Source organism: Neopsephotus bourkii, unplaced genomic scaffold (assembly GCF_033783945.1).
Source record: "Neopsephotus bourkii isolate Nb327-2 ecotype Australia unplaced genomic scaffold, CSIRO-AGI_Nbou_v1 NB_962, whole genome shotgun sequence".
NCBI lineage: Eukaryota > Metazoa > Chordata > Aves > Psittaciformes > Psittacidae > Neopsephotus > Neopsephotus bourkii.
The window spans coordinates 6,545,560-6,565,733 of record NW_026901456.1 but is presented as its reverse complement, the minus strand read 5'-3'; the positions used below and the strand labels follow the sequence as shown (position 1 = coordinate 6,565,733).

The 20,174-nt window shown below is 35.7% G+C and overlaps 1 protein-coding gene across 1 annotated transcript in view; it reads left to right on the top strand.

The window, feature by feature from the left end:
- Positions 1-18,946, top strand: part of BRWD1 (bromodomain and WD repeat domain containing 1) — a 54,908-nt gene extending 35,962 nt beyond the window's left edge. The window contains exons 30-41 of the mRNA XM_061359219.1: positions 2,682-2,837; positions 3,116-3,236; positions 4,249-4,374; positions 5,015-5,090; positions 6,459-6,503; positions 7,122-7,268; positions 8,397-8,549; positions 8,819-8,988; positions 10,637-10,872; positions 12,021-12,206; positions 12,679-13,659; positions 16,969-18,946. Of these exons, the coding sequence (XP_061215203.1) occupies positions 2,682-2,837; positions 3,116-3,236; positions 4,249-4,374; positions 5,015-5,090; positions 6,459-6,503; positions 7,122-7,268; positions 8,397-8,549; positions 8,819-8,988; positions 10,637-10,872; positions 12,021-12,206; positions 12,679-13,659; positions 16,969-18,107 (3,536 nt within the window). The 3' untranslated portion in view covers positions 18,108-18,946. The remainder of the gene's footprint in view (positions 1-2,681; positions 2,838-3,115; positions 3,237-4,248; positions 4,375-5,014; positions 5,091-6,458; positions 6,504-7,121; positions 7,269-8,396; positions 8,550-8,818; positions 8,989-10,636; positions 10,873-12,020; positions 12,207-12,678; positions 13,660-16,968) is intronic.
- The last annotated feature ends 1,228 nt before the right edge of the window (positions 18,947-20,174 follow it).

Sequence of the window (20,174 nt, the reverse complement as noted above, 5' to 3'; positions counted from 1 at the left end):
AACCACTTAACATTTGATAGCATGAAGAACTAGGCTTCTTGAAATTGCTATGCTGGCAATGTAATGACAGACATCTTACAGATGATAATTTAAATCTGGATAGTATTAAATGTGTAAGTCATCCTTTACTGACTATATCAGAGAAATTTTAACTTCTTTCTTTGATCTAGTAAGTTACGACTTTATGTTAAGAGCTTAAGGTTTGATCGACCTGAGGAGCTGTGACTTTACCATGCAAAAACTGGGGGCACACACATACACCCAAAAAAACCCCAAACCACACACACACACAAAAACAACCCCAAAACACAGCTCTAAAAGCTAGTGTGTCTTTTGTTGACAAGGTCAAAGAATTGAGAAAAACATCCTCTGAACAGGTCAAGGATAAGGACCACAGCAGCCACTAGGCTAGAGGAATAACAAAAATTGCCTGAAGACAATTTGTAACTCCTTATTTTTGATGGAAAATGGCGCTGTAGGGAAGTAAAGCTTCTTACAGAGAGATTTTGGGTGTTTCTGGAAAGCATTATTATGTTAACAGTATAGTATAAAACAGGGGTTAGCTCTCCTTTGCATTTTCTTTCTTTCTTCAACTGAATGACTTGTAGATCAAATTAAAATTGTACCTCATGATTGCCACTCTTCTCTCAAAGCATTTTTTTATTCACTTTAGTAAGGTAGATATATGGGAGAAGAATAGCACTGAAGTTGGACTAACTAGCAGGTCACAACTTGTTACAATTGTAACAATTTACCTTTTGTATCTTGTAAACATGAGTTTTGTCTTATGATTATGAAGATACAGTATTAGGTGTCAAACTTGTCACAGACAGTGCTGTCAGGATGAGGAAAAGCTGGTGCATATGGACCTGGAAATTCAGTTTTCAGCAGCCTGCTTAGTAGTCCAGTATTGGTATGAACTGGCTGTTGCATATATTAACTGTCAGTAGCAGTACTACTGTAGGTACTGCAACCCTCCTTCTGGGGGTGCAGATCTGTGACCCTTTTACTTGATTAGATTAGGCCATATGGTCATACTGTGAAAATATACATAAAATGCCAGGAGTTGTGACAAGTCTTCTGTGACACATATACCAGGGTGCTGCAAAGAACGCGAAGCAGAGATATTTGTGCTGCTTGAGAAGGACAGTCTTGTTTGTTTTAGTCTGTCATTCTGCTTTAGTTGTTACTCCTGCAGGAGAAAATCCCTCTTGAGCGCTTATGCAATGGAGTGCCAGATACCATGTTGAGTTCTTCTTGACACAACCCTATGTAAGTGTAGAAGCATTACTCGCTGCTTTCTCTTAGTGTTGTCTTCAGGAAGTTTGGTTGCAGAATTTGTTTTAGCTTGATGATGAGTTAGAAGGATCATTTAAGGGGGTCAACTCTGTCCCTTCAGCTTTTCCTAGCACCTTTTTGTATTTTATCCTTTTTTTTTTTTCTTGGAAAACTGCTTCATCTCTAATACTATTTCAGTGGATAACAAATACTTAGGCCTCCATCAGCGTAATATTGAACAGGGGTTATTAAGACTAACCCTATTCAGCTGAAGGAAAAAATAGTCCTTTTCATAAACTTAGAAGATTCCCCACTAAAATTTGGTTTTTTTTTTTTTTTTTTTTTTTTTTTTTAGTTGGTTTAGTTTTTTGGGTTTTGGTTTTTGGTGTTGTTTTTTTTTCTTGCTACAGTATTTGTAGCTGAAACGTATTTTAGAATTTGTATGTAACATATTCATGGATTACAGTCATCATAACACTGAAAAGGACTCTATCCTGTTTCTTGCTTTCATTTTTAATGGACAGACTCTCAGATGCTAATGGAAGGTCTTACTGTTAGCCTGCATGCTTTATACTGTTGGATTTATCTGCTAATGAAAAAAATTTATCTGCTAATTCCAGTTGTCCTAATCGGTACAAAGAAATGCTGTTGCCTACCCACGGTGTCTGATAGGAACCTTCAAATGTTTGTTCCTCTTCAAGTGCTCAAATGAAATGAGGAACTTAGCTTTTCAAAACCAATGAAAGTGCAGAGACTGCAGATGTAGTAAAAAAAATCTATGGAGTTAATAAGGAAGATAACCAGGGATGACACATTATCTACTCAGTCATTCTGCATTGGCCAGATTGCATTAGTCTTTGGAAGTGAACTCTTTCCACAGAACCATACATTACACCTTGATACATTACTAGTTCTTACTGCCTTTAAATGATTAACCTGCTGTGTTCAAAACAAATATTTTATTAAATGTCCAAATGATCACTGTTGTTAATACCAGGACAAATGTCACAAAGTATATTGCCTGTCTTGCATGTGGTTAAGGTCAGGGCACAAATTAACTCATTAAGATAAAATCCTGTGAAGGTTAGGTTATGCATTAAAAAAAAAACAAAACAAAACAAAAAAATGTATTAACAGCTCTTTTAAGTCCAGTGCTTAGATAGAGAGGAAAGGGACTTCTGGAAATTCAGAACTGCTGAAAAGGTGAATAAGGGATATCTTTGCTTTTATATGCCTTTTGTGTACTTCTTTTCCCTTTAGTCTTGGCTTCAAACTCCACTTTAAGGCAATTTTTTTTTTGTCAGTTTTGAGCATGTCAGTAATTAATATGTGTAAGTGCTTAACAATTTATCTTGGTTTGTGCTCTCACTCCTTACCCTCTCCTGTTTGCTATCACTCTTCAGTCGATCAGCCTGAAGAATTAGGAGCTAGTGTTTCCGTGACATTTGAAGAGGCGGAGAAGCTACTATACAAACCACAAGAAGGGGAGTGGGGAATGAGATCTCGTGATGAAGCATGTGAGCGGATTATCAGTGGTATTGATCAGCTTATGACTCTTGGTAAGCATGTCATCTAAACTTTATGTAGTTTTCTCCTAATGTTACATTTATAAATAGAATATCCACCCGAGAATATCCATGGCATCCTTTAAAAATTCTCTATGACAAAGTACTAGAAGAAATGCTCATACATTATGTGCAGTTCTTTCTGTTTGTACTGAGATTTTTATATTTTTATACATCGTCGGTTTTATCAAGAAGCAGTTCAACACCTGGATTGATTGTCACATGCATGCAAGCCTTGAAATATCTAAATTAATCTCCCTGGTTTTTAACAGACATTTCGGCAGCTTTTGCTGCTCCAGTTGACCTGTGTACATATCCCAAGTACTGTACCGTGATTGCTTATCCAACAGACCTGAACACCATCCGGACAAGACTGGCTAACAGATTTTACAGGTCAGTACTAACAGTAGAAACAAGGGCAAATGTGGCCCTGAGTTTCTGTTGTGGGAAGATTAAGCTTTTTTTGTAAGAGCAATTGTTCTTTCTACGAACATTCTGAAAACCAGTAGTCCAGTACGTTAATTCAGCATTACTGGTGCTTTGTAGCAGGGCTCTGATGGTTGGTGTAACTGCAATGTTGTGTTCATTTTTAATGAATAGTTTTGATAAATAATGTATTCAATATTAATGAATAATTTTTTTAGTTCCTAAGGAAATTGATTTTTGGCCTACACTGGCACTATTTCCAGAGTCACACTGACAGGGTTACCTGAACACTGACACCCTCTTGAGAAATTTGTAAATCAGTAAATGTTTTTAGTAAAACAGACTATTAAGTTATGTCAGTGCTGAGGGCTTAAATCAGATTTTGAAGTGCTGTGCTTCAGTTGCTTTGAACTTAAAGAGGATTAAGATCTTAAGCACTTACTACTTTCAGAAATAGACTTAAACACAGAGACAACACATTAAATATTAACAGCAGCTTTTTAAATGATAAACATGGCAGAGAAAGAGGGAAGAAACTGAAGTGTAGTGATGATGGAGTTATGATTTGCTGAATGTGCTGGATATAGTTCTAAAAGAATCTTTAAGGGTGTTCTTCATCTGGACTTACATTGTTTGTCTATAAATACAGCAAAGAGTCATTAGTAGTTGTTTTCCTCCTTCGTAAGACTGAAATAATGTCTTGGGAAATAGTTTGAATTTCTGTAGGCAAAGAGCTGCAAACTTGGGGTACCACTGCTTCACAATTTTAAGGAACTGGAAAAATGAATGTTATAAATGAAATAACATAGTAGTGCTAGCTCTATAATGTTATAACTTCAGTTCATAGCATTTTCTACTGGTCTAATGAGATTTAAAACAGAAGATGTCTATCTTAAACTGGACAGAAAATTGCAAAGTTTTTCGCAGTTTTAAAGCTTTTTAGCTTAGTATTAAAGGTGCAATACTTCTTAATTTTAAGGAGAATCTCTGCATTGGTTTGGGAAGTCAGATATATTGAAAGCAATGCTAGGACCTTCAATGAACCTGGGAGTGCTATTGCTAGAGCTGCAAAAAAGATCACTACCCAGCTCTTAAAGTTTATCAAGTAAGTGTCATTTTAATCTATTGTATGAATACTTGTGCTCTGAAATAGTGGGAGAATATCTTAACATCACTTTGTTGTGAATACTGTTTCTTTTGTTTTCTGCTATTCTTCAGTGCCCTGCAGGACAAGTGAATAATTCTGAGTATTATCTTAACTGGAAAAATGTTTAAACATTCAGCAGAGAGACATTTTAACTTTTTCCCTTAGTAGTATTCACTGGTATTTATAGTATTTATAGTATTGAAGTGTTGCTTGACATGAAAGTAGCTCAGCCTGTAAAGTTAAGTTCTGTGCTGTCTAGCACATGTAGAAGTTGTTGTGGTAGCTTGTTTGACTCAGTTCAGTTGAGAGGATTATTTTGAAAGAAGCATAGGCAGTCTTCCTGCAGGTAGATCAGACGTGAAGGCCCCTTTCAAATCCGTAATGCTGATTTCACCCTCCTCCCCTCACTACTTCTGAAATGCACAGTATAGCAGTTTTTCAGATGTAACATTATAGTCATCTTGAGTTTTGTTTTTAATGTAATTCTTAGTTACTGTCTTCTAGTAGAAGTATAACTTTTGATTGTGGCTGGGTTTAATCTAGGAAATGATTGCTGTGTTTTTGCTACTCCAGTAACAGAGATTTAATTGCATTGCAGTGATCAGAACTGTACAAACATTTTTGAACTGTGTAGCACAACAGATGATGAACAAGATTGTCTTGATGCTGATCTGGTAAGCTTCTTTGTGGATAATTCCAGTAATGTGTGGTGGCAAGAAAATGCCACTAGCCTTCAAATATTTTTGGTAAAATTGTTCAGTTGTTTTTACAGAGATGTTTGTATTTATCCATTTACATAGTTAACTGTGGATTGTATTATGAATGTGGGGAATGATGTGAGAAGATGGTTTATTAAAGTAATTTTAAATTGTCAATTTTAAGTAGTAAAATAAATATGTATTTTGTACTGTGACTGTGCTATCAATTAAAGTAATTCTGTGTTTTGTGAGTGGCACTGTATTTCTGAAGCATGTTTAATGTGCAGAAACATGATATAAATATTTTGAGAATATGTGAATAGCTATTTTCATTGTGGTTTTAATTATACGCATCTGGTTATTTCTAAAATAAAACCTGTCATTCATATAGTTATAAATGCTAAAAGCTGAAAAGTTGTATAACTACTGCAGTGATGCTTTGGCTCTCAGTTTCTCTGTATACCACAATGTGAATTGTGCATCAGATTTCCATGCCTCATTGAGAATTTAATAACATGCATTTATCTTTAATTTCATAAAGGTAAATATGCAGAATTGTTACACAGTGAATGTTATCTGCAGTGCTCTGTATGCTTATTAATAGTGTATCCAAAGCTGCCCAAACTGATGTCTTTTTCACATTTTGACTTCTAATTTGGCATTTACTAATAAGACTTTGTAACATTGCAAAGTAGTTGCTCTCCCTTGCAGATTAATATGTAGAGAAGAAGTTATAGAAAAAATTATACTGAGTCATTTTATTGGACGAGGCCTTGGGTGGTATGGTTTAGAGCGAGGTGTCCCTGCCCATGGCAGGGGGGGTTGGAACTTGATGATCTTAAGGTCCTTTCCAACCCTAACTATTCTATGATTCTGTTATTTTAGTTCTTTATCTCACTACTACGGCATTGCCATAGTACTTCCATGTTGTAAGGTTTTTTTACCAAAAGTAACTTTACCATAAGATGTCGTTTCCTAAACTCAGGACAAACAAAAATCAAAGTTTTATGACATCTATTACCAGAGAATTGAATTACTGATAATCTTTAGTCATTGAGGCCCAAACCTGATGTGTATCTTCTCGTTGCAGTTTCTAGCAGTGGTTTTTCCTTTGTATAAAGGATAAGAGTTGGAGTTGGGAATCTTCAGTGGTCATATCTAGGATCTTGATTTCCAAGTCTTTCAAATGCTATATTTTTTTAATATGGTCACCTTCTGTCTTACTGGGAGAAATTAGAATAAAAATGTATTTTTACCACAGTATCAAACTTCATGACACTTTGAGCACCCATTAGCTGTGTTTTCATACAAAATTTTTAAGATGATTGATTTTATTTTGTGCAGGATGATGAAAAATGTCTTCCAAGAACATCATACAGAAGAAGAAAAGTGAGTTGGCTAATCTTTACTATATTTACCTAAATTGCATCTGGCAGGAAAAACTGGTTAATGGGACTGTATTGAAATTCTGTGGGAATGATGCTTGGGTTTAAAACACTCATAGAACAGGATTTTTCTGATGTTAAAGAAGTACAAGGTTTACTTAAATAGGTGTTGGATGTGCTAATGCTTCTACACTTGTTCTGTGTGGTTGTATAGGAAAATCTTTCTTACAAGTTAGATACCAGTGCTGTTTAGTGTAACAGTTTTCACTTGCCTGTATGATACGGAAATAAAAGCATTGTTCAGCAAAGATGCTTGGAAAAAGATACTTTGAGTGATGGATATTACTCAAATCTTTTGATAATAAATTGGTGTCAAAAGGTGTATTTTTTGTGACTTACTGTTAAAAATCAATACCTTGAAAGACAGTAAAATAAAACTGTGTAATTTGTCAGAGTTTATTAATATTAGGAAAAAAAATCTGCTAGTAATGCCTTTTTTGTTATAAACCAGTATGATTGCAAATGTGTTTTTCTGCTACAGAAATAATCCCAGAGAGATCATCAAGTTTACTTTTTCTTGCTACATTTCAGTAATGTTTTCTTCTGACATTTTTTTCTCAAGGGCCGGGGCTTTAAAAAAGGAAAAAGCATGAAAACTGGCTATGATGAAACCTGCTGGAAGAAGCAGTGTATGGAGCTTGTGAATTTAATTTTCCAGTGTGAAGATTCTGAACCTTTCAGACAGCCAGTTGATTTGGATCAGTATCCTGTAAGTTGTTCTTATTAACCTTGTAAGATACAAATATTATTTGGGTTTTATTGGGGTTTTTTGGAGGTGGGGGCCGTTCCTTCTAACATTTGGTACCATAATAAAATCTGCATATTGCTCTTGATGCTATTTGTTCTCTTCATGGCTTTAGTCCCAAACCACTGAAAGAAATATGCTCTGCTCTGTGCTTAGAAATAGCAACTGTGTACTCTACTGCATTAAGAGAACATCCATCAAAATGCTAACACAGAACACAAAACAATTGTAGAGCAGTGATGGTGTCTACAGATATTTTTTTGCTTGTTTTCTTACTGTCCCTTACAGGGAAATAAAGGATTTTAGATTAATCTGTATGTTCTTAATTAAAAGTAGTTTCTCGAGGAACTACCTGCAAAACCTGTTTACTGAGCCTGAGCTGTGAACTTGATTTATTCGTTCTCTTTATCTTAGTTTACATAGTGTTCTTGTTAACAATTTGGTGCCTTATTGTCTAAAAACCCAAAAGACTTTCAAAGAAAAAACTTAACAAGCATGCAGCTGTTCTTCTGTGGACTTCACATCTTGAGTTTCGGTCTTCAGGTTTTAAAAACATCTTGAGGATCTCTAAAACGCATTAACAGAAGAGAAGGGTGTTTTGATTTGCTTTGGGTTTTTTGTTTTGTTGGTTTGGGGTTTTTTGTTTTGTTTTTTAAACCAGATCAGTTTTTCTTATAGTAAAATGCACCAAGGAGAGGATTACATGACAATTTATAGCAGTCTGATTTCTCATTTTGATTAACGATATAAACACTGACTTGGGTGTTACTGTTACTGAGTAGTTTTTATTGAGGAAACTCAGGAGAATTGAAACTGGACATCAGCATGTGCAAGCTTGTGACATTGTATCAATTCATGAACTTCCGGGAATTCTGAAGATTGCCTTGTAAATGAGCAAGAGTTTATATGAGCTAATGTAGTTGAGACTTTAAACAGCTAGTCAGCAAAAGGGTTGCTTCTGAAAACAGAAGCTGATGTTTAAGATAATCTGTGGTCATTTTAATTACCCTGAAATTATAGAAATAAAATTTGAAAGTGTTATTTTTCTGTTGTACCTTCTTGAATCTTTTTTTTTTCGTATGTTTTTCCTAGGATTACAGACATATTATAGACACTCCAATGGACTTTGGTACAGTGAAAGAAACTCTGGAAGCTGGAAATTATGACACTCCAATGGAACTGTGCAAAGATATAAGGCTAATATTTAGTAATGCAAAATCTTATACTCCAAACAAAAAGTCAAAGGTAGCTGTTAATATTGGGGAGGGGCTATGCCTGTCTTAATGAAATTATTTTGGAATTAGTTTGTGTATCAGTATTTTTGATAAAGCTGCTGGCTGAATAAATGGTGGGAGAAGTATGATTAACTATTAGGTATGTTCACTTCTTTATCTAGCATTACATGAGATTATGTGCCATGTTTTCTCTGTTTCCTTTCTGTATGGTTTTTAATTTTGGAAGTATTTTTTTTTATGAAAGGTTCTAGTTTTAATATAAGCCACTTTCTTATCTAGATTTATAGCATGACCTTGAGGTTGTCAGCACTATTTGAAGAGAAAATAAGAAGAATTGTTTCAGATTTCAGAAATGGTCAGAAACAGAATGAAAAGCTACGAAGAAACCAGAGGTATACTAGACGATTGCATAATCAAAGCTCAGTGCAGCAACCTACCAAGATGCTCAGGTAACCAGATTATGAAGATGTAGAGATACATCACAGCTGATTAATATTCATACTGACATATTTAGTCTATGAAGAAAATAATAATGGTTTATTAAATGGTTAGCTCAAAAAGTGAGACTTTTTATAACTCCCCTTGCAGTGGTATACTTTTTGTAGTTTAGAAAGAACTGTGAAAGAGCGAAGGGACTGAAGAGTAGAAAAAGATTGGGTTTCTTGCATTTGGGGGTTTTTCTGTGTTGGCATTTTAATTTCACTTTATTTTTTTAATATTTCAGTCAGGAAATCAATATTTAATTTGACTGAAATAATGAAGTAGGAAACAAAGATTTACTTGCTGTATATGTTTCAAAGATTGCAAAGGTGCATGCACTCTGTTTTATCACGCACAGGAGAAAGTTCTATGGAATTCATAGAATTTTGTACTTATTGTAGCATTCTTTGGGTAGGTAAATAATGTCTTTCCTTTTTTGAAGGAAAACAACCTTTTGACACAAACTGGTTGACATTATTAATTCTGCATTCTTAATTTGCATATGAGATGAAAGCTAAATAAGCCAAAAAAAAAAAAAAGCTTAACTGTTGAAACTCTGGTTATACCTTTCTGCTACTGCCCAGCCTTTTGTCTCTGACAGTGGAAGGATAGAAATCAGAGTTTTAAGGGAGAAGGAAAAAAAAAACCTAACAAAAAAAACCCCATTTCTTTTCCATGTTTGGCTTTCTCATCTTAAAATTTCAGCGGATTTCTTGTACATTTTCAAATGCACCCATACATGTTGGGTTATTCTACAGGCATACCCAGCAATGAGCTTTAAGTTTTCCTGGAGTTCCCGCTTCTTTCCAGAGGAATAAACACACACATCAGGATAGAAAGAAATTTTCCTTTGAAACAACCCTTCTGTTCTTATCTGAGGATTTGTATATAACTTGTTTACAAGTCAGTGGTGCTTAGTAGGGCTGAGGTGTGGGACTATTTGTGAGAGTGCTTGGAGCATATACAAATTGTGAACTTCGATGAATATATGAAAACCTGTGACTGTAAGGGAGCAATTGACAAAGTAGTACTTCTGAATGTGAAAACAAGTGATTTTCCAGAATTGCATGTTCCACTTTTAACACATACAGTAAGGAAGAATCGAATCAGTGAGTTTCTCTACAAACACTATTTTAGAAGGTAGATTTTCTCTAAAGATACACCTTCTTTGTGTCTTGAAACTCAGTTTGCTTTGGAATAATCTTTGTATGCATAGCACTTAGTTTGAGGTTTTTGTGCAATTAACAAGAGACTGGGAATTCAAGAGAAATTGAGGCTGCTGTTACGATTTCCTGATAAACAATAAAAGGATATTGCTGTCTAGAAGGCATTATTAGTTCCTTTGTTTCTCAGAGCAGAGAATGAATGTCTTCTCTCACATAACAGCACAAGGAGTCTAGACTATTATTTTAAGTACTTGAAGCATATACTTGTCAAAGTTAAAATTGTCAAACATCATGTTGGCTCACAAATGTAACTAGTTTTCCATAAATCTAAAATTACATGGCATACAGTTAGTTAAGCTTTCAGAGAGAAGTATTGTTAAAGTATGTAATTGTCATTATTTCTCATAGTTTAACAACTCATGTTACTTTTATTTCTTTTCTCTTTCATCAGAAATCTGAAGCAGAAACCATTAAAGTCTCAGGCAAAAATTGAATCTGAGCAGGAAGATTCTTCTACTCAACCTACCTCAAGCAGAGCTGCCTGTGTTGCAAGCCATAAATCAAATGCTGGCAATTACAACCATAGTTCTTCTGGTGAATCCTCTGATTCTGCATGCCTGACATCCTTTGAAAGGAATGGAAAAGCTAGATCCACAACACTAACAAATTGTTCTGCATTATCATCAGGTCAGAAACGGCATCTGTTTCAGATGAGGTTTTTCATCTTGGTCTTACCAATGAATTGTCTACAAATGTGTCCTTTCCTTTATAATTTCCATAATTTGCAATTGCATTCTAAATTGTTGTGAGATTTGCATTTGTAACATGAAATTTTTTTAGACAAGGTTCCTGTGCAGTGTTTTCTGGGTAATACAGAATTTTGTGTATTTTCATGAATTGTGGACACTTACTGTGTTATTAAATGTTATAAAAAGATCTGTGTACTAAACATAGAAATTTCTGCTTTAAAAACCCATAGAATGCAGTAAGCTTATATAACTTCTGTTAATGGAAAAGCTTGCACCTAATTGGAAATCTGTTGGTAGGATAATTTGCTTCTTGGAGGCAGAGCTGTCTTGGTTGTATATCCATTTTGCAGTCAAGTGGGTGGTTGTGTTTGGTTTCAGTTTTTTGGTGGGGTTTTTTATTTGGTTTGTTATCATCTTTTATATGGGGATTCACAGCAAAGTTGAATTGAGTAAGATAAGACAAAGTTCATCTGCTAACCACATGGTTACTTGATGCTTTTAAGTTTCATCAATTAGAATAATAAAATTCCTTAATTTCAAGCAGCTCTTCTAGGAAGGTGGTTGTAGTGAATTGATGTAGAGGAAGGTGTGGTGTGTTTGATAAATGGTCCTATATGAAATACAGGTTATTCACCCATGTGTGTTACATAAGAATTGCCATCCAAAGTTAGCAAATGACCTAAGTTCCACAAGACATAAAAGCTTGCCTGTCTTTTCCTTCTGCCCCTACACCTCAGCTTGACAAAAAATCAGCAAGAAACGTTAGTCCTGTGATCTGTCAGATCTCTTTGTTGCTTTTTAACATGCTTTTCTCAAATATGTTATTTGGAAACAGCTGAGTTACTTTACTCCAGACTTAGATACAGGTAAAAGAAGCCTCCTATCACTGAACACTGTATCAGTATGGAGTGGTAGATTTTGTAGAGCTATCAGTTGCATACATGTAAGACATTAAGGCCCAGTAGTGTATCTTAAGCTAATATCATGAGGCAATTTTAAAGATTTCCTGGGTCAGCAAAATGTTGCTCTTAACTGGAAGCTAAGCATATGTATAGAATTCTAATTGATTTATTTTATTTGTAACAGAAAGTGAAATAGAAGGTTCTTTGGCTTCTTCATCTACTTCCTCTTCATCTTCTACAAGTAGCTCAGAAGACAGCAAAGACAGCTCTACAGCTCTTGTGTCACCTCCTCTACACAATGGTGTATGTAGAAGAAAGAACAGCAATCGCAGAATAACTAGAAATCGAGCTGCTCAGAGAAAGCAAACAGGTAAGAGCTGAGTAGCTTTCTCATGAATGGCAAGTGACACAGGAGTGTAGATGTATGTAACTAAGTGTAATTAGGATTTTTTTTTAATTGTTGTTTATGTCAGATACTATTTGATTGTTGGTAGTTCTGAAACTCTCGAAATACTACACTCAGCTTTTAAAAAGATACATTTTTATTAGTACTTAGGGGAGGAGAGTAGAAAGTAAGAGCCTGGTGAAAGGGAATGTCTCACAACAGTCTGTATCTTAAGTGAAAGCAGTAATTCATAAAGAAGTTCTAATTGTCAATAAACTAGAATGAATCTGAAATTTATGACATAGCTAAGTAATTTTTTGTGGCAGACAACAAAAGCATATAACTCACCAGGAGTGTTTCGCATTTGTCATGTGTGGGCTGTACCTGTTCCAGATTTGACAAGACTTAAGAAGCTGCTATTTTTATATTTATGATTAATATCTCCTTTTCTTTACAGGAGCACCTCTTCAGGAAAATGGGAATACAAGGAAAACTGTCAGAAAAAGGTTATATGGAAGTGACTCTGAAAATACTTCAGTGGTGACATTCAAGTCACTCAGTAACAGTACTGGTAGACACAGAAAAACTCCACGCAGAAGTGCTGCTGTGGCTGCTAATAAGTTAAGGCTAATGAGTGATGTGGAGGAAGAGGTTTCAAGCTCAGAAAGTATTGGCATAGGGTGCAAAAACAGAAAACTGCCTCACCGAAACGCCTCAGCTGCAGCCAGGCGAATGTTACTGGAGGGGTCTGAGGATGATGTAGGCCTAAAGTCTGAAAGTGAAAAAGAAATAGAAGAGCAGCTTACTAAGAAGAAAAGCCTTTCTCAACCTGGTTCATCAGTTCCACGAAGAAGATTTGTTAGTGAATCTGATAATGGAACTTCAGATTCTGAGACAGATGTACAAATGAAGCAGAAAAACTGGCAGAGCAATGGTCATAAACAGTTACGTGGGACAGTCCATTCTGTATCTCCCAGAAGGAAAAGTCCCACCCTAGACTCTTCGGAGGGTGACTCCAAAAGCCATAATTCAGAGGACGATAACAGTCAGAAAGTTTCTGACCAGTCAACATCTGCACATAATAAGCCTGCAGTGAGCAACTCTGAGGATGAAGTGGATTCTGAATTGAATAGATGGAATGACAGAACAGCAACTGGTTTGCGGTTTATTACTCCTTTAAAAAAAGCAAAAGTCTTGAGTGACTTAGAGGACACAGCAGAATCTGAAACAGAAGACAGATTGGACAGGAGAAGTTCTGTCTCTGAGAGCTTTGTGCCAAGTAAAATTGCAAGGAGTTCAAAATCTGGAGCTTGTGCCAGCTTCAATCATGTTTCTGGTACAGAATCTGAGACAGATTCCAAAAATAGTAATTATTGTGAAACTTCTTTAAAACCAAGAAAAAGGAAGAGAAAAGGAAAAACAAAAATAATTAGAGAAGGTAAAATTTTTTAAGTTAATAGATCTAACTCTTTATATTCGCTAGATGAAGGGGATAACAAAATTAATGACTGGATAGTGACTGGGAGGATTTGGACTACACAAAGTGTAATAGTGTTCCTTGTTTTAAAATAACTATTTATGTGGGAAGGAGAACTGTAAGGTATGATGTTGACAAGAGTGTCTAGAAGTCTTGACATGTTTGGAACTGGGAGGTTACCAAATGCAGTACAGAGAGAAAACTATTAACTCTTTGGTGTAGCTGTGTAGTATTTAGAGTTCTTGTGCTGGCCATTCTTCCACATTTCAGGCAATATCTTTCTCCATGCAAACCTTGTCATTAAATCATGATCATTCTTTCCATACTTAACTTGCATTTGCTTAGCTATGTAGTGTATCTGTCCTGAAGTAAGATTGCTCTCTGTGTGTATGTGTGTGTTGTGACAGTTAAATTTGAGAAACGCTGGCTTTCAGGTTGTTGGCATGAAACTAAGCAATATTCTAAAGGTGCTGTGAATGAGTTCTATGGCATTCAGCTCAAGGTAGCAGAAAATCTCAAAAGGAGCAGTACCTTCTCCTTCTTTGGCCTGTTCCTTGTTTTGAGGATTCCTGTAACTGGCTATTGAGCTCTAGACTTGTCAGAGCTATGTTGCCGTAGTCACTTTCTAAAACTCAGGAAAACTGAGGAAAATCTTAATAGATTTCTAGAATTGAAAATTTTACTTGAATGTGCTTCATTATGTGAAAACTCCTGTGAACAGCAGAATGTCATTTTTCTGTTTTACCAAAATTTTTAAGCTGGTGCCCTTTTAAAATACTTAATTCAAATGAAGAGACCCCATATAAAGGAAACTCTTAACTGTGGAGAAAGCTCAAGTATCAGTACATTTCTACAAGGCCATGAAATATCCTTTAAAAGTCACTAAGGAAGAAATACAGTAGTGAATACTTGCATCGTTTGGGTCTTATTGCAAAGTCACCTGCCAAGAGGGCTCAGTATACTGTTAACTTGGTAAAAAAACTGTAATAGTAAATTTCCAGTATGTCTGGAACCAGGATGGCTAAAGACATGGGGCCAAGTCTGAGACTTCTTTCACATGAAAGGGGAATATACCATTGTCCTATACAGTGTTCCTTAAAGGCAAGTAACTTTCAGGCATTTTGTTTCCTTTATATTGTGAGTTACTCCCCCTGATGTTTTGTTGAAATGAAATGATAGCTAACTTTGGACAGTAGTTATCGTAGAATAACAGAATGGCTTGTGTTGGAATGTACCTTAAAGAGCATCTAGTTCCGGTCCCCCTGCCACGGGCAGAAACACCTTCACTAGAATAGGTTGCTCAAAGGCCTGTCCAACCAGGCCTTGAACACTGCCAGGGATGGGTCAGCCACAACTTCTCTGGGCAACCTGTGCCAGTGCCTCACCACCCTCATAATGAAGGACTTTTTCCTAATACCTGATTTCAGTCTCCCTTTTTTCAGTTTAAAGCTATTCCCCCTTGTCGTTATTTTCCATTTCAGTTTCTTAATCTTTAAGCTAATTTGGGATATTACCAAATTATACAACCATTATGTGGTCACATAATTATTGTTAAATTACCAGATGCCCTTTATGGCTTATTTTTCTCTTCAGCAGTCAATAAATGCAACACCTGGCTTTTATCATTAAGTACTGCTGGAGTATGTGCATGCTTCTATATAAATATATGCATAGAGACACATACATTAATGTGTATGTGTTTACATAACATTCATTTTCAAGTAAATATATACTCTATATAACTACATATCTACTACACAATTAACCAGGTAAGCATTTTATCTGGGAACTTTGCCTTGGTTATTTTTTATACATATAATATATATGCACTACATGTAAAATATAGTATGTTCTACTATATAAATCATAGCATATATAGTACTGTGGTGTATATTCTATTTTATGTAATATATATTACAGATATATAGCATATAGCATGCTTCTGTATAGATTTAAAAAGTTGTGTAGCCTGCTAGTAGGGGATGGGAAATAACTTTGTGGACAGTAGTACACTGTGCAGATTACTTCACTGGAGGTATGGCTGGATATGCCTACCCAGAGCCAAAGCAGGGACTTCTGGGTTTAGAGTTTGATGGCATGAACTCTAGGGAAGCTTGTCACAATGGTAAACTTAATGAACAATGCCTTCATATCTTACTGCCTTTCTTCTAAATGCTCTCCCAGTTTTTGTGGGTGGTGGAGTTTGTTCAGTCCTCCGTTTTCGTGCCTATGCAGTTTGTTTGTACTTTTGGATAATTCAGTTTAGGATGTTCATTGCATAATTCTATTAAGTTGTAATTAAATCTTTAATTAAAAACAAAAAGATGAGTTTTACACAAATTTGCACCTATTTTAAGAGTCTGTATACAAAGTATAGACTTAATATTCTAGTAGCGTGTTGCAGGAAAGCTGGACTCCTTTATCATATAGTATTGCATTTAATCTTACAGATCCTGAAATTTTGAAAATACACATAATGTCTTTATTATGATACAGGAGTTTTTTTAATCAAAACACACATCTGTGTTTTGCAACTGTCTGTGAAAACCTGGCTAAAAGTGTTGTGTGCATTCTTACTCCTTGTTTTGGTTTGGGTTATTTAACTGCCTTTCTTGGAATAGTTCCAGATGTTTTCTTTAAGTTTTAAGCATTCTTTTCTTCAGATAGCCAAAGGGAATTAAGTTAGTACTTGGTATTAATGCTGGGCAGTCTTTTCCACCTTTCCAAATTGCCTTTCTGGAATGCAAGTCACCAAGGAACTTGAAGGGTTTAAATGTTCTCTGTGTATGTGAAACAACTGTGAAATCCATCCAGAGCTTGTGTCTACATAAAATATTATAATCTCTTTTTTTAGAATAAGAAGGCTTAAAATTTGCAATAATTAATTTTAAAAGTTCATTCTAGGAAGAAAATGATCGCTTTAAATGACAAAAGTATTAGTAATATAACAGCATTTGTTTGCAGAGTTAGGTAATTTGAAATTTCTAAGGTAATTACTAGATTGAATGCTAAAGAATGTTACTTTGAAGCCATTTCATTAACTCAAAGTAAAAGAGTAATCCTGAGAGTTAAGAATAAGTTAAAAATACAGTCAGCCTGTAACCAGCTGACTGTATTTTTAGTAAAGACTTAAGGCAGATTGCATGTAACAGCTGAAGTAAAGAAGAAAAAGGTTTTGTTTATTTTATAAGAGATGGTAGTGTTGTGCTTAGTAAACAAATTATTTCAGGAATGCAAATTACTAAAAACTTTTAAATCTTTATTTTGCAGAATCAGTATCTGAGGAGACCGGACAAAGTGCAAAAGTGCTCAGGAGCAGGACATGTATCATTAACTACAAGAAGCACATAAAGCTGTCTAATGAGAAGAAGAATCCACGCAGATGTGCCACTTTGGCAGCTAATAAGATTAAGATAATGAGTGATACAAAGGAGGAATTATCAAGCTCAGAAAGTGTTTGCACAGTAAAAAAGAATAGAGTGCAGCTTCATGGCAGTGTGTCTACAGCATCCAGAAAGAAGGTGATCAGCAGCTCAGAGGTAGATGGCTGCTTAAAGTCTGAAAATGAAAAAGAACAGCTTTCTGGCAGAAAAAAACTTTCCTGCCCTGAATCATCTGCTCCTAAAAGAAAATACATTAGTGAGTCTGAGAAAGAAAAAACAGAATCTGAAGCAGAGATAAAAGTAACTCGGCACCAGAATGATAACTGCAAGAAGGCATGCAAAATTGTCTGTGCTGTAGCTCTTAAACATCTTGAATTTGACTCTTTAGAGGGCAATTCCATAAACCACAAGATGGAAAATGGGAGAAACTGGAGAAGTTCTAATCAGTCAGCTTCAGCCCACAACCATTGTAGGGGCAGTTCTGAAGAGGAGGTAGATGCTGACTTAGCTAAACATGAAACTAAAAAAATCGAAGTATCAAGTAAAAAGACTGGAGCCTCCTTCAAAAGATCAAAATTATTGGATGACTTAAAAGAATCATCAGAATCTGAAACAGGGGGGAATAAAGACAAAAAAAGCTCAGCATCAGAAAATGTGGAAGCACCTGGGACTGCAGGGATTTCAAAAGCCAGTGTCAGTTGTTCTTCTGATTCAGATTCTGGAACTGATAACAGTATCTACAGTGATGCCACAGAAACAAAAAAGAGCAAAAGGAAATTGGAAGGTATTAGAAAAGAAATTACTAGTTCCAACTCAGTGAAGCCTTCCAGAAGACCCCAGAGAAGGAAACGCTGGAAACCTAACAAAGAAAATGACTCTGAAGATGTGGATTACACCAAATATAGAAGAGCTAATCGGCGCTCTAAGATAAGAACTCGGAATGGAGGTAGACGGACTGTGCGATACAACGATTGTGATGACGATGATGATGACAGAGGTTTAGATGATGTAGATTGTGAAACGTAACCTTAAAAGGAAAAGCCAGCCCCGCTTTTTTTTTTTTTGGTCTTTTTTTTCTTTTTTTTTTTTTTTTTTTTTTGGTAATAGCACTAGAACTCATGATGGATGCTGGCTCTTCTTTGTCCTACATTTCAGGGAATATATTTATATTTTTCTATGAAAAAGTTATGAATGTGATTAGATGATGACTTTCTCCTTTTCATATTTTGACTTGCACTTGCCTGCCCATGTAGCAGCATTTAGCACAGATGCCAAAATGTGCCTCATTATAGGGGCAATTTTTTTGTCTTTACTGGTATTTTATTACATATAACAAGAGTTTAAAAAAAAAAAAAGGAAAAAAGTTAAAACACTGCGCAACAGGTTAATAGCAGTATGTTGAGTATTATTGTTATGGGTGCTGCAATGGAATACTACCTAGGTCATGCAACATTCAAGAACAGATTTCAAACATCTCTGATGCTGTATGAAATCATATACAATAAGAACAGGCTTATACATAATACTATACACTATAAAAATCTAGTGGATGCTGGCATTGCATCTAAAGAGTAACGAACGGTCACTAGGCTAGTAACATTACAACTGTGTTAGTACAGACGTTAAATGTTCTGTATGTGCATTATTGGTAACTGCAACCAGAACCAGTTACCAGTGAAAAAGCATAGTTGCCGGCTGCAGAGGCATATTATTGGCACTGGTGAAGAGAGGGTTTCTGCTGACAGGTAGTACTATCATCATCAATGTGACTTCTATACTGTAAACTTAAGAATATGAAATGCAGGTGAACTCTTGGGCCTAAGGGTTTTTGTGTGTTTTCTTTATAAAATAGAAAAACAAACAAACACTTGTTCTGTTTTCTTTGTGCATGAAAAACTGGAGGTGCAGGATTCTTACATTCCAGACCTTTTTGCTACATTTCTGTTGTTCTTCCAGATAAAAACTTCTGGGTGCTTTAATGTTAGACTTCTCACTGATTAAACCTTACCAGTTTCTGATTATTAATAATTATTGATAATTAATCACATATCTCCTATTTTTAAAATGTTTGAGGTGGCTGTTGTTGATAAGAAATAATTATTGTGTAGAGGGCAGGAGAAGATTTCTCCAGAAGAATGTGCCAATTCTTGGTTGGCCACATACTGACTACAAGAACACGTGGCACTTCTGAATGCCTTGCTTTTTCATGGAGCTGTGCTGGTGGAACTCCCAGTCTGCTGCTCAGCACCAGGCCCTTAGTGATCCTACTCCTTTCCCACTCCTCACTGTGGGTTTCCTCCCTCCGCTCCAGTGGCTCCCTTGCTCACACTCAGCAATACCTTGTCATTTCTGAGGTCATCGCTCAGTAGGAGATGTGTTAAAGAGTATTAGATTTATCCTCACTCATTTAACTGAAATAGCAAGTTTGTGAACTGGTTTTTCCAGTGGATTGGACTGAAGTAACTTCTGGAAGCGTGGGAGGAGCTAATGCAGCTGCACAATCACAGTCATTAGTTCCATTAATGCTTGTGCAAATGGGAGTGATAGAAAAGGGAGGCCCACCCACAATTTACCAGCACTTGGTGAGAACCACTTCTCTCCAGCAACATTGCTGGTGTTATGTGCCAAAAGGTTATTTATTGCTATCTAAAATGTTATCTAAGTATAGAGAGAATTCCCCCCCTCCCCCCTTAAAGCTTCTATATGAACTCCAAAACCAACCTATTTTTTTATCATTCTCACCCTAGGAATTTTATTCAGAGCATAGTCCTTACTGTGATACAGCGGAGTTTTGTAAATTCAAGATAGATGTTTATCTGAATTCATTAAGTTGGTTTCTAAAATATGAACACAGTTGTGTTTAGTGATGAAAGTTGAAGATGGTTTTGTGTATCTGACCTTTTAGGGGCAGCTTTGTTAAAAGAGAGTAGGTCAACTGGTATTTTTATATTCTCCATAAGCCAAATGCATTGTTCAGCAGCTGTTTATGATCCATGTTCTACGTACGGAGTATAACCTCCAGTGCAGGAATAAATACTGGTGTAATAGCTCTTAAGTGAACGTCAGAGTGTTTATTAATCTTAAGTTTAAAAT